Source organism: Lampetra planeri, chromosome 40, assembly GCF_965212315.1.
Source record: "Lampetra planeri chromosome 40, kcLamPlan1.2.h2, whole genome shotgun sequence".
NCBI classification, from domain to species: domain Eukaryota; kingdom Metazoa; phylum Chordata; class Hyperoartia; order Petromyzontiformes; family Petromyzontidae; genus Lampetra; species Lampetra planeri.
In genome coordinates, this window is record NC_136146.1 from 4206725 (window position 1) to 4221203 (window position 14479).

Consider the following 14479-nt stretch of genomic DNA (forward strand, 5'->3'; position numbering starts at 1 on the left):
CATTGAGGCATTAAAGCATCGCGCTGCATCTGAAGAAGCCTTCAAGTGATTTCTGGCTCAAATTAGCTTTGAGGTGGTGCTCATGTCCTGTCTGCAGCCCTGAACCCGTGGAGGAAATTCCACATTCATATGCCAAAGGCCACTGTTGACTTCCCTCCTAAAGTGGTACTCATTTAATCAATCCCAGAGGTATTATGAGCTGGCACCACTGAGTTTCCTGGATTTCGAATCCAGGCAGCTGCCTGTGATTAAACTGGGTCCTAAAGTGAATTGAGTTGATTGATGGTCTCAGCCCAGCGACCAAATGATTGCAGAAAATAAAGGATACCGCATACATGGTCCTGCACTTAAATTCCAGCTCTGAGAATTAAAATAACGCATTGACTGTCCGGTAATAAGCATTACTCTCGTACGTAGCGTAAGTGGGAAAGTGCTGCTTTGTTCTGTGTGTGGTCTAGAGGTTACTTGAAGGGTTCTCCGAGGTTGCTCTGTGACATCCGGTTCTGTGGGCCATTTTCTAAATCGAGAATTAAGCAATGCTCTGCGAGAAATCCGAAGGGATATTTCATCTTGGGAAGTGATGCTGAGAGCGTATTTTTTGCAATAAAATGTGGGGATAATTACAGGAACTAAATATATATTTCAAGGAGTCGAACCCAGGTCACTGGGTTCATAGCGCAGTGAGTGAGAACACTGTGACACCCACAATTAGGCAAACACGAAAAAAATGTAAGATTTAACAAGCTAGCAATGGATTTGTATAAAGAATGATTATTGATTCAAATGCGCCTGAGATTAAAAATTGTATCAGCCGAGAATGAAATTGTTAATGGTAAAACTGCCACACTGCCAAATGTCACGGCTTTGCTAATTTAAATGTAATCTTTTTTTTCCTTTCACAGGGACCAGAAGGTGTAGCTGGGCCTCCTGGAGTCAGGGTAATTACCGCGACACACGAGGGATGGTGGGAAAAGTCCATGGCCTGACATAAAATGTGCTCCAGTTAATGGTGAATAAAAATCTAAATGTCATCTCGTCGGAGGTAGAAATTGATTGGGTTTTTTTTTTACAGGTGGGTGACATCATTTTGTTTGTGACTTAAGTGACATCTGGAAATTAATGATTTTAGAAAATCCAGAGGAGACTGGAAAAAACCCCATACTTGGCAACAGATTTCCAAACGTGGTGGGAAGATGTTATCTCTCTCGCCTGGCTCGCAGGAGATCGTGGGTTCAATCCCAGACCCTGACGATGCCTGTTTTTTTTTTGGTATATTTGGAGTCCGCGTGTTTTCTCTCTCTCCCCCCGTGGTGGTCACGTGGATTTTATCCGGATTCCTCCGGTTTTTCCCTCCACATTTAGACTCAACACGCATTGAGACTATTTGTCCACGACTATAATGATGATGATAAAAGCCACCTCTATGGTCAGCTATCAACACGTGTGGCCAGGACGCCTTTGAACATTACCTGCTAAATAAAATAGAATAATAAATATTCTGTGGGTCTTTCGGTGAAGCCACGTAGATATAAAAAATAATAAAAAATATCACGACGTTTCGATCGCAACGCACGCAATCGTCATCAGGTGAAAAAAATCGCGAGAGAGCTGCTGAGGCAGGATGTTATAAAGATTTGAGATGGGTGTAGTCCAAGGGTCATAAGCGAAGTGAGCGAGGCTAGTGATGAAATGTGCATGTAAATGTAAGATTGGAGAGCTGAGCTACCTCCACGACGACGAAGCTGTGGGAGTGGCCATTGTATTGTGTGTATGAGCAATGTATGAGCACCACAACCTTAGAACCACTGATGGCACAAACCTTAGAGAAACATTACAATTGCATCTGATTTATTCATTCCTACTCAGGCCATGGAACAATCAATGATTCCTCATTCGTACCCCTACGGGACACAGGACTTATAACGTTACAGCCCGCGTACATTTCCAGAGAGGAGGTGGTGGCAGTGGTGGTGGTTTGGGTGAGACCTTCATCCAGCAGTGCATTGAACCATGGCTGTTGGTGACGAAAGTACAATTCTTGAAGATGCAACTCAAATAGAGGTCGCGTCACTGGCGCTGACTGCTCCAGACGGACAAGTGGAAGAACGCTCATCGCCATTGGCAGCAGCCTTGAGCAATTGGTGGGAAATTCCACATTATCATGGTGGGAGCAAATCTATTCAAAAGTGGCATAAAATTGTTATACAAAGATTAGTACTGTGCTCATTATGTAGACCCCCACGAGTATGATACTTATGATGATGATGATTATGATCATGATAGTGTTTTTCTGAGTTTACCCCGGACAAATTGTTTCCGAATGTCAGTTTCAGTGTTCTAACCTTTCTCTCTTTCTGTCTGTCTGCGCCATGTCCTTTCTCAAATGCTTCGGCGATCATAGCCTCTCCCTTCCACTCAGCTCTTTCCCGGAATTTAATTTTTACTCTGGAACTTTGCATGCAGTTGTTCAAATTGCTCGTGCACTTAATTCGCTTAGTCCCCCGCTTTGGAACCACAGCCACAGAATTTGACATTTATTCAAATGGACAATTATGCTCATGTCTGTGAATGCTGTGGGTTTACCCGGCAACACACCGGTGTGCCGAACTATTAAGTAATTGTAAATATTGTGAGTTTACTCTCCAACACACCGGTGTGCCGAACTAATAACTAATTTACACATTTTGTTTTACGTGACAAACCTTACTCATTGGGTGGTGGCGGGTTTAATGACACGACATTTATATTAATGTGATCTAACCCCAAAAAACCCTCATCGATAATATTAGTTGCAAAAGCCTACGTGTTAAATGATACTCGTGTCTGCCTACTTCAAGGAGCGTTGAGGTTGACTATCATCTCTACTGGTAACCCACAGCCGTGCGAACTCCACCTTCCCATGGTGGGGACCAGTTTTATCCGCAGTGATAATAAATCTTCCTTTTTTTTTGCGTGCCTGCAGGGTGACCCGGGGGAGCGAGGAACTCAAGGCGAGAAGGTAATAACGGCTCTTGCGAGGAAAGGGAGAGAAATATAAAATATAGATCTTACACAATTACTTTCATTTAATCAATATTACTGTCAGGCGTGTGGGAGCTGAAACTTGCTTAAGTATTTGAGCCCGTGCTTGGCGGATGTGTCCGGGACGTTCGCTTCATTTGTATGGAGGTGGTGATGCGGAGGATGCTTCTTTTTCTGCGAGTGCACCCGCGTGCACTCGCACGTCGAACGGTCGCGCAGAGACAAACATCCCCATCTTGAACGGACTGTTGGGGAAAATTCTCTTGGCCAGCAGCTGTTAAGGGCCCGGAAAAGTGCACGGAGGGGACTGCGCGGCCAACATTAAGCATGGCCACCTTTGTTTAAAAGTTACGCATACGCGCATAAGCAAACAGAAGGCATATAAATTCCCCATATTGCTTCCAACAGACTGCTGGGTAGAAGTGGTGTTCGCGAGCACCTGTTAGCGCTGGTGGTGTGGTCAGCACCATGGACAGCCAGCAGTGCAGCAGGCACACATGTTCGGCTGAGTCAACTGAGGAGAGGCCCAGGAATGATTGAGATGTTATCAGTGGGCCTTAATCGACCTCAGGTCGTCGGGTTCGCAGCACAGGACGCTAATCACTATGCCAGTGCACCCATCCAACACAGGCACAAAGACAAAGATCCCCCGTATAGCCTTGGACAGACTGTTGGAGCCAGTGCTGCTAGCGAGCACCTATGAAGGCCGACATGGCACACGAGGGGGTGGTTGCCACCACCACCACGCCCGGCCGCCTTTGTCTCCCCAGTGGCAATGTTTACACATCGCACCAGGTACTCATTTGATGCTGAGTCGACCTAGAGAAGGCCCAGGACCGGTTCAGATAATCGTCACTGGGTGTTGGCCATGAGCTGAAATTGAACTCGCCGGGTTCGTAGCACAGCATGTTAACCACTACACCACCGCTCTCCACACACACACACACACATCCACACACGCGTTCTCTCTAAAAGTAATACATACGCTCGTACATACATTCACACGTACGCTCCATAGTAATGCATGCTTTTTTCTCAGTTAATTAATGCACAGACACAGTTTCATAGGAACGCATGCACATGCACAGTGGTGCAAACACGCTCTGTCACACACTCACAGTAATGCATGCAAACACATACACAGTCACTGCAATGCATGCACACTCGCACAAGACACACCGCACCAGGTACTCATTTGAGGCTGAGTCGACCGAGGGGAGGCCAAGGACCGGTTCAGATAATCGTCACTGGGTGTTGGCCGTGAGCGGGAATTGAACTCGGGTCACTGGGTTCGTAGCTAACCGCTCCACCACCGCTCCCCATAACAACAACAACCGCCATTCGCCACTAAGTGGCGGTGACGTCACCACGACGCTTGTGCCAGGCCAAGTGCACCTTGAGGGCACGTGAAGTGTCGAACGCCCGCTGGCAGGAGGTCACGGGGCAGACCCAGCAGGTGCCACGGGTCGACTGACCGATGCACACTCACGCACACACAGTCATACACCGTCACACACTGGTGTGATGTTGATGACGGTGAATGACCTATTGTGTTGATAAACTATTACATTTCCTGACTTTGATCATGAAATATTTTCTATTATTACAATTAGGCTGATGGGTTTTTATATAAAGTGATGATTATGATTAAAGTTACGTATTACATTTTTCCCCGTGATAATTATTTTCATGCTGATCCTTTGTATAATGGAAAGTTATTATTATCTTGTGGTTATTATGGTAATTGGATCGTGATTGTGTTGATGATGAACGTTTTAATAACGGAAATGACAATAATGTGAATGTTAAAATACTTGGATGATGATGATGGTGGTGATGATGATGATTATTTCTTTAACGGTGATGACAGCGATGATTAATATTTTTCAATGCAATGTTAATTATATAATTACATGTATTTATTGTGATGACTGAATCTCTGCTTCCTTCTTCATAATATTTGTTTTATGATTCTGTTTGTTCGTATTTATTTAGAAAGATTTGATCATTTAATGGCAATCAGAAAATGATTATAATAATAATCAAGGCAATTATGTAATATGTTTTCGATTATGTTGATTAGTATTTATAATCTAAGCTTTGATTATTTACTGGAAATCTAATGATGATGAAGATGATGGTAATAATGATGAGAGCAGTCATGTCAGATTATTTTTAAGAGGATAATGATGGTGGTGGTGGTGGCGGTTGTTGTTGGTGGTAGTGGTGGCGACTATTTATTGGTACATTGTTGTTGTTGTTCAGGGAGAGAGGGGGCAACCGGGTCTTGATGGAAAGGATGGCCTTGATGGAAAAGATGGCCCGCCTGGACCTTCAGGACCCCGAGTGCGTGCCTTTGGCCCATGACATCAACATTCGCCAGCGCCATCATCTGCACAATGAAGACCGCACTGCTCATTCAATCCTAGGATCTCAATGCGCAATACACGGAGAGCAGGAGACATAACAGAACCAGGGGCAACCGACTAAACTAGGGAAGGCCACTTTAACGAGATGGGTTTTCAAAGCAGACTTAAACATATCTACCGACTCACCATTCATAACAACGCATTTCTCGCAGTTTTCAACATTTACGATAACAAGATCCCCTTATGTGGAGTAATTATATTATTCGATTGTTCTCACGATTGCCTTCTTGTAATTGACGTGCAGTCTGATTATCGGGTTGATTCACTTTCAGGAATGTAACCATGGGCAGAGAGTGGCGACTCTCACAATCGGAAGGTAGCAGGTTTTAGACGCCACGTTCAATGCCAGGATCACAATCGGAAGATGATGTCTGGTGGTTGACCCAGCCCAATCATTTTCTCCAACGGCGCTCCTAATCTAGGCACCACTTTGTGCAAAGTCAGCAACGGACGTTTTATGGATCGACTGGCGCCGGCATATGAACGTGGAGTTTCCAAGCTTAGCTCAGGCCATTAATGGCGATGAGCTCCACCTCACGCTCGTTTTGAGTGCAGAAACACAGGAGAGTTATTTTGATGAGACCTGTGTTGTCACGTGTGCCTAAACGTGTGATGTCAATTCACAGGGAGATCCGGGCAAGCTGGGCGACCCCGGGAGAGATGTAAGTTTTATCCCAACCAAAATCTGAGAGACATTTCTGAACGCTTCTCCACGAGTCTTAATGTTTATAAAATCGCCAACGCCCAAGCACCGACTTAGAACATCTTGGTTGAACACCATCCCGCTGTGTATACGGCGGCAGATGAGCTCACGCGCACCATAAACCGTGGTGCATGTTGGGGGATCACTGCCGTTCTTGCCCTTACGCCGCTGCCCTCGTCACCAACGTCTATTGCCGCCACTCTTGAACCGCGTGACCCCCGCTCGCTGTCACGCGGGCAACACGCCGCCCCTCCAACCGTCGTGAAATCCGTCGTGGATCTTTTTGAACCGCCTTTCGCTGCATTGTTGATCGCGGCTTCTGCTTTGTAAGGCACGGCCGCATCGTCTTCATCGCCGTCATCCCACCTTAGTTTACGACCACCGCGGTGCCCTTGTGTGGCCCTGAGTAGGGCTGCCCAGGTGTTCCTGGAGGGCCAAAGCTCGAGGCCGAGGGCAGGATGCCACGTGGCGATGGCCACTCACTCCCTCGTGTGCCGAGCCGGCCTTTATAGGTGACAGCACTCGCCCCAACAGTCCGTTGAAGGCTATAGGGGGATCTTTGCCTTATTACATATTTGTTTTTGTGCTTTCTCTCCTAATGTGCCACAGGGCTTGCCTGGCCTGCGAGGAGAACCTGGAATTCCTGGAGCAGTGGGGCCTCCGGGAACTCCGGGAAGCAACGTGAGTTTATTAGGACGTCAACGATGATACGAGACGCAGACCCATTGACGAGGCCTCGCTTCGGTCGCGCCGACAGCGCGGCTCAAACAATGTGGCCAAAACGCACGTGGCCGCCGTGCTGCTCAGGAATAAGGGGGGGGCTTTGTACGTATGTACTTTGAACTTCTTTCACGCCGTACGTAGCCAACCGTGCAGATTGGGAGTAATTCATCGGCACCATCACCATCATCAGCAGCGGTTGTAGAGGCAAAACTGTCATCGTTGTAATTTTTTGTCGAATTCATCGGCAGTAGCGTCGGCTACAAGATTTGCCACCGTGGCCTCGACTTTCGGCCGTCCACCGTATTTCTGTTCGCGAGCATTGCTCAGCACCCGGGCTCGCAGCAGAGCCTTCCGCAGCAGCAGCCGCGCCTCCGATTCGCACGGTTGGCTACGTACGGCGCGACAGAAGTTCAATGCAAATACGTACGTACACAGAGAGCAACTCTGAACCTCCTCTTCGACACCAACTGCCAGGCGTCGTTTCGTTTCACCATGGGTGCCCCCCCCCACGCCCCCCCGTGTCTCTGCCCGCTCTCGTGGCCCCGCAGCTCGCTGTAGATCTCTCTCCGCAGCGATGCTCACAGCCTCCCCGAGAGCGGGGAAGCAGTACCGTTACCGCCGGGAGTCGTTTTTCTCCGTGGGAACGCACCGCCGTCTGAAACGCCATCCCGCTGTGCTTTCGCTACGACAGCAGCAACAGCAGCGTTCAATCTGCACCGACTTCGAAGAGACACTTTAAGATTCTCAGCTACTCTATCCCCTGGCCTTCGAGCGACGCATTGAGCCAACGCTACATGCCTCAGAGTCACGGTCATTTGTGTCCACAAAATATTGTACGTGATAAAAAAATATTTGTATTATTGTCTCCAATTCAGGCAAAGGGTTGGTGGATTACATAACGCTGCCCCAATAGAGGGCCATTGCCATAAATGGCCCTGCTTTTACGTGCTTGCCTTGTTTAATTGTTGTGTTTGTAATCAGGGGAAAGCGGGAGAAGATGGAAAACCCGGTGAACATGGAAAAGATGTGAGTGCTGCCCTCCTTGAACATTCCCATGATGCTTCATTGACCCTATCAATGATTGGCCAATTGAATTGCTTGCAAGCCATCGATTTAACAACATAACCAAAAAATTAAATTTCAATAACATGCAGTTAGCTTTATTATTATCCAGCAATTATACTGTGAAGTAACACGCGCCTCAAACTTGTGCCCGGTATCCATCAAGTTATGCATATCTGGTCACACAGACAGGCCTCCCGGCTCACAAGCCACACTCCTAACTTTGGCTTTAAAACACAGGTCTCCCTCGAATTTTGCGCAGGTGCCGGTTTGTGTGATTCCGCGCTGTGCGCGCGGCTGGCCTAATTCGCGATGTGCGGTTTGAATTCACTCGACGTGCGGCTATGCCAGCGGTCAGCAACCGAAATAATAATAAGAAGAAGAAGAAGAAGAAGATCCATCGGTGTAAAAAAAAAAATCCCGCAACTTTTAAAAAGCCCCCAATGCACATGGGTGAATACCAGACGGGGGTCCCTTATTAAATGACCGTCACGAAGCAGTCACTTCAAAGGGCCGCACGTTGCCGGCCCCCTTGGCTACGCGGTGGGACAGCAAGCAGGTTGCGGTCCGCACCTCTGATTAGCACGGTTGGCTACGTACGGTGCGAAAGAAGTTCAACGTACGTGCGTGCGCGCGTTTTCACTTTGCGTGCTCCCTTGGAAGGCGTCTACCGCTTAAAATGGGGGCGGAACCTGTGCAGGGGAAAGAAGTGTGTCTTGTAATCTGGAGAATACGGCCACTTGGATCTGGTTTTGTGGCACTGTCATTAAACCGATCGGTTTGAAATCATGAGGATCACGAGTTCACAAACCCGGCTGGAGATCAACTCAGCCGATCATCATCCGTCTTAGGTGCATAAAATGCGTACCCAAGGCAGCAGTGGCTATGCAGTTGTTCAATCCCTTGCCATAGAAATGTGGAATTTCCACCACTGTCCCATAGTCATAGGGAAGTTTTATGAACCGAGCAACCTGGACAGACTCTGTTGAGCATCACGCCACCCCGGCCTTTACCTCGTGACATTGTGTGACGGTCGTGGCAATGGCGGCGTCGCGCTGCGTGCGTGTGCGTGTGTGTGGCGTACAGGGTGCTGAAGGGAGCCCCGGTGAAGATGGGAAAAAGGTGAAGCCTGCACGTTTCTCCGTGTCACTGTTGCATCGTCTTACCGTCGCAACGTGCGCCGCCGCCTTGCGGCGTGCAGCTCGTTGCTCCGCATCGCGTTCTGTTGCGCCAGGCAAACCTTGCCTTTTTCCGCTGCAGTGCTTCCAAATGCATTGCAGTGCCTACACTCGCATCGCGTTGGACGCATTTCGTTGCAGCGGGTTGCAATCACATCTCACCGCGTTGTATCTTCCGCGCAGCACGGCGATACGTGTGCCATCACAGCGCGATGGCATTGCCTCGCATTAATTTGTACTGCACTGCATTAATTTTTCCCGCATATTGCATTTCCCATTGCATTGTCTCTCTGAGTCATGTTGCCCGTGTTCCTTTGCTCTGTGCTGTATTTATTTCGTCCGTTCCGTCGTCTGTTTCTAGGGCGTTTCAATAATTCTGTTAAACTGCATTGCATCCTTCTCTCCGTATTGTATTATCCACCGCGTTGTCTCTCCGCTGCATTATTCTTTTCACTGCACTCCACCGGCTTCCTGTCAGGTCTGGGATTCATTTTAATATTGCAGAGATTTTTTTTTTATGAATTCGTGATGGGCTTTCCCCTGCCTCCTAACCTCTCTTCTCTCTCTCATCTCACTCTGCTCCCCCTCCACACTCTATCTTACCTCTCTTCTCTCTCATCTCACTCTGCTCGCCCTCCACACTCTCTTTTACCTCTCCTCTCTTATTATTGGTTCTTTCGGTAAAGTCACGTCGAAGGGAAATACTAAAATAATAAAATTAAAACAATAAAATTCTCACGACGTTTCGATTGCAACACAATCAATCATCATCAGGTGTTGATTGCTTGTGTTGCAATCGAAACGTCGTGAGAATGTTATTATTTTATTTGTATTATTTTATTATTTACCTTCTACGTGACTTTACCGAAAGAACCAAGAACATGAATCCCTGCAGTCCCGAAAGCTTTAAATCGAGATCTCTCCTCTCTTCTCTCTCTCATCTTACTCTACTCTCTGGCACACTATCTCCGCTCCAGCAATCAAGGCCGCCAGCAGACAGTGGCCCGCAGGCAAACCCTTCGTTCCGTGGGAGCGTAGCTCCTTGTACGGCCTCTGCTCCCGAAGTTCAGAATTCTCTTACCGCTTCAACTTCGTGCAGTTGAGCCGCGGCTGCTTTTGCGTGCAAATGATGACTCAAGACCCCCATCTTTTTTCGTTGTGAGCTAATAATCGTTATTTTATGTTGTGTTTTTTTCTTCCTCCCGTGAAACATCTTGAGATGCAGTTGTATTTAGACGCTATATGAATGTGAAATAATTATATAATTTGCAGTGCTTCCTATGATCGCATTGTGCTGACTTATATTGCATTGCATTGTACGTTCTGGCATTGCGTTTCCTCTAAGCAATTAAGTTCTGATTTGGTTTCATCGCATTGCTTCTGGATTGTTAATGCCTTCATTGATTGTCGTAAAGTAAGCATTGCATTGTCCCTTTATTGCGTTCTTTCCCCTTTGCATTCTATTGCTTTGCCTTTGCCATTTGCGCTGCATTGCATAATTGCACTGCACGTATATTTGTATTGGCTTGCTGTGTCCCATCGCTGTGCGTTTCCAATAGGAAAATTCCATCGTACAGCATCGCAATCTATATTAACGAATTATGTCGCCTTCAGGGAGACAAGGGGGATACCGGCACGCCAGGGCGAGATGTAAGTACATTGAATACAAGTAGTATAGTGCACTTTGCCATGCCCATTCGTGAACAGTTGGGGGTCCATGAATATACTGACCACCAGCATAGGAATGTGGAATTTTCACTACTGGCTGGGGGCCATGAATGGATATCCGTGCCTTAAATTTGGCTCGAGTGGTTCATTGAAAAAAATGGCCACATCCCCCCTCTACTGGCAGGCTATTGTCCGCTTGCACGCCGGTGCTGTGTTTACCATTGTCTGCGCAGGGACTGCTGCCATCAGGACGTCCTCTAGGAAAACAACAAAATACCTGTGCTTTGAGATGTTTTATTTTTACTTCACGGGTGCAACGTATATATGGCAGCTGTTTTTGCCGAGTGCCACCAATGATCAAACTTTGACATCCAGCTGTCGTGGCAGCGCATTGATTGGGCTATCGGTCAGAGTACAGCCTAGGCCTATCAAACATGTGCGGTTGACTGCAATGAAGTTCAACACAACGCCGGTGCCCAATCCGGGTCACCAATCAATCCCTGCCCCGGGGGTCAAACCCGGATCAGCTGACAACACTGGCGTTGATGGAACAGCTCTCTTGCCTTGCGACCGTAGGGCAGGGATGGCTCCAAAGGTGAACGGGGAGAGGTGGGATTGCCAGGACCTCAAGGAATCCCGGGTTTCACTGGACCAGCAGGACCCCCAGGGCAGGTGAGTACCCTGGGTAGTCGACGACGACGATGATGCTTGGTATGGATGGATGACTCAAAGTGGTGGTGACGCGGCCCAGCGGTAGGTAGCGCCGTCACCGGCGGGGGGGGGGGGGTGTAAACTGCGGTGGGCGCTAAAGACCCCCGGGGTGTCACTGAGTGGGCATTCGCGCGTCGACGTCACGGTTAAATTTTGATAAATTACGCGGAAATTATTCCACTGGGATTAGACTCACATGGACAATCATCGCCCGCCTCCCCCCCCACCTCCCACCTACTGGTAGACTAATGCCTGCTTGCAGGCCAGGTGCTAAGTCACCGTGTGCCCGCAGGGATAGCTGCCACTGTGGGGCGAGATGCGATGTAAGTCGCTTATCGCGTTGTTAAAGCATTCTGAGACGCCCCGGCTTACAGGGGCATCTGTCAAAAAAACAAATCGTTATCGCTGCGACGCACCAGTGCTTTCTCTCCCAGCGCTAGCCCCTCCATTCGGGAATCCCTCTCCTCTTCGTCTGCCTTCATAAGTCCTCTCATTCATCGCCTTAATGCCAAAGGTGACACCGTATGATCGGTGAGCGTCGTCAGCCCGTCCACGGCTCACCTCCGACCCCACACGTCTCTGCCTCTGGGCGCAAAGCCTCTCTGGCTCTGACAGCGTCGACCCCAGCGAGATGCAGTGGTCCACGATGAGTTTGGGTGATGGACCAAGTCTCCCCTGCGCTTAGCAAGGGACTTCCTGGCACGGCCGTCAACACGGCTGCTGCACCCCCCGCCGCTAGTTCGGGCTCTGCCATAGGCAAGCAAATTAAACCCCCGACTACTCCCAAGCAAAAAACTCAAATGAATGAACAAAGTAAGAAATGGCTGTCTCACAGCTCCCGTCTGGTGGAGACGTTTCCCCGCCAGCTCCGGCTCGCGCGAGCGCCTGCTGGGCCACCCCAGCAGGCGCTCGCACGGCGCTGGGGCCGGGGCCGTAACGGACACCGTCGGGGGCTCAGGCGATGTCGACGAAAACGGCTCGTCGCCCGCGCCCCCTTGATGAAACTGAGTGCGCGCGTGTGTGTGCGCGTTCGCGTGTGTGTTTGTGTTTCTTTTGCCAGGTTCTTATGGTGAAGGGAGACTACACTCAGACGCAGGGCTTGCCAGGGTCTGCAGGCGTCCCGGTAAATGGCAGATTCTTCTCGCCGATGTGAAATGTGTGTGTGCGTGCCGCGGTGGCGAGATGTCAGCTACCTCGCCGGTTATACAGGAGGTCGTGGGTACGATCCCGACCCTGACGCCTGCTCTATGTTTGGAGTTGGAATTATTCTCTCTCCCCGGGGTCGTGTGGATTTTTCTCCGGGTCCTCCGTTTTTTTTCTCCCTCTGCATTTCGAGTCTTTGGCTGCTGTAAATTTTCACGTGATGATAAGCCGCTTCGTTGGGCTATCATGTGTGATAGCCGGTTCGCTTCTGTAAAAAAAAAGAGATATAATAGCTCAGCGGGCCTTACCTGGTAAAATAAAACATAGTTTAGTTTAAAGATGCTGCCGCTAAACAAGCATCAGACCGAATGCATACTCCGTATTAACATTTATATGAATGTCCGCCCGAGTGGAGCTCTGGCGAGAGGTGGCAGTGGGCTTGGCTGACGTTGCGGAGGTCACGAATTCAAATCCCGCTTGGGGGTCGGGGATTCGAGGTGGGTGTTGCGGCCTCGCAGGTCAGAGCACTGGGCCGGTGCCGCTGAGAACCATGGGTTCGACTCCAGGCAGTGACCCGTGATCACCGCCGGACTCCCCTAGGGGATGGAGTTGATGGTGTCAGCCCGGTCAGCAATGACTGCAAAAAAAAAAACCCCCATCACATTAAACTTTGGTTTTGCGCTTGATGTGGCTGACATTCCAGCTCTGGGAATGAAAAAAGCAACCGTCAGTTCGACTGTTATCAGACAAACCCATATCCGAGTGTGTAGGAAAGTGAGATCCCTACTAAGTAAAGGATTAAAGGGTCTCTCGGATTATATTTTTGGCAAGGATTACGCGTCTTGACAGTGAGAGGTTCTTGTACTGCGACAATTTGAAAAGCGAGGTTAAGCGTCATACCAGCGGATGTCGATGAGAAGCCGAAAAAATGTATATCATGCAACGAATTAATAACGTTGTTTACCATTTTAATGACACGTCATAACAGTAAATAAAAAATCTACATCACTACACTTAAAGTGAATGATGTCTCGCAATCTATAAACGTGGCGTGAGCCGTTGTTTTGAAGCGCAACGGCTTCAGACCTGAGCACAGTTTCCACGACGATGTGTGTCGCGCGGTCGCCGTAGATCCAAATCCACCGCTTCCGAAGTGACGCCGCTTCAGTGACTCCACTCTTTGTGTGTGTGTGTCCCCCCTCCCCCCCACAGGGCATTCCGGGTGTTCCTGGTCCAATGGGTCCACAGGTTGGTGAAAATAATGCGAAGAAGTTGTCGCATTTTTTCAACGGCAACAAGAAATTGTTATTTTTGTTGGTATTGTCATCTGCTTTAGCCGTCGTGAAGAAGGCGGGGGGGGGGGGGACATTTGTATTTATCGTGCCGGATGGAGACGGGATCTTGTTTGACATTGTGTGTTTGGGAATTTGATGCTCGCGTGGTGGAGGTGCGAGCGATCGATTTTTCCTTTCCGCTTGTTGGCCTGCGCGCTTTTAATGACCTGTGTTTTATTGTCTCCTGCAGGGTGATAAAGGAGACGCTGGAGAGAGGGGAGAAAAGGTAAGCCTCGTTAGATTTTATTTGTTTATCTGTAATTTAATTTGCTTATGCAAATACTTTGCATTTCGGGGTGGGAGTGGGGGGGGAGGTCATGGTTGGAGTGATTAGCGGCACTCCGCCATGAATACCAGCGGCCTGGGTTTGAGTCCCCGTCACGACTAACCTCCGTGGCAAGGGGTATCAGAACCTGTCCTGGGTCTCCCCAAGGATGACTCGGCCATAACTAAGTACCTGGTGAGGTGTGCGAGTGTCAGCCCTGGGAATACAAAGGAGGCGAGGTG

The 14479-nt window shown here is 48.9% G+C and overlaps 1 protein-coding gene across 1 annotated transcript in view; it reads left to right on the forward strand.

Annotated features, from left to right (window-relative positions):
* The window catches only part of LOC144731680 (uncharacterized), a 67845-nt gene that overhangs the window by 31847 nt on the left and 21519 nt on the right, over positions 1 to 14479 (forward strand). Inside the window, exons 13-24 of the mRNA XM_078612856.1 lie at positions 903 to 938; positions 2963 to 2998; positions 5287 to 5367; positions 6077 to 6112; positions 6763 to 6834; positions 7858 to 7902; positions 9025 to 9060; positions 10731 to 10766; positions 11361 to 11456; positions 12556 to 12618; positions 13851 to 13886; positions 14163 to 14198. Coding sequence (XP_078468982.1) covers positions 903 to 938; positions 2963 to 2998; positions 5287 to 5367; positions 6077 to 6112; positions 6763 to 6834; positions 7858 to 7902; positions 9025 to 9060; positions 10731 to 10766; positions 11361 to 11456; positions 12556 to 12618; positions 13851 to 13886; positions 14163 to 14198 — 609 coding nt within the window. The remainder of the gene's footprint in view (positions 1 to 902; positions 939 to 2962; positions 2999 to 5286; positions 5368 to 6076; positions 6113 to 6762; positions 6835 to 7857; positions 7903 to 9024; positions 9061 to 10730; positions 10767 to 11360; positions 11457 to 12555; positions 12619 to 13850; positions 13887 to 14162; positions 14199 to 14479) is intronic.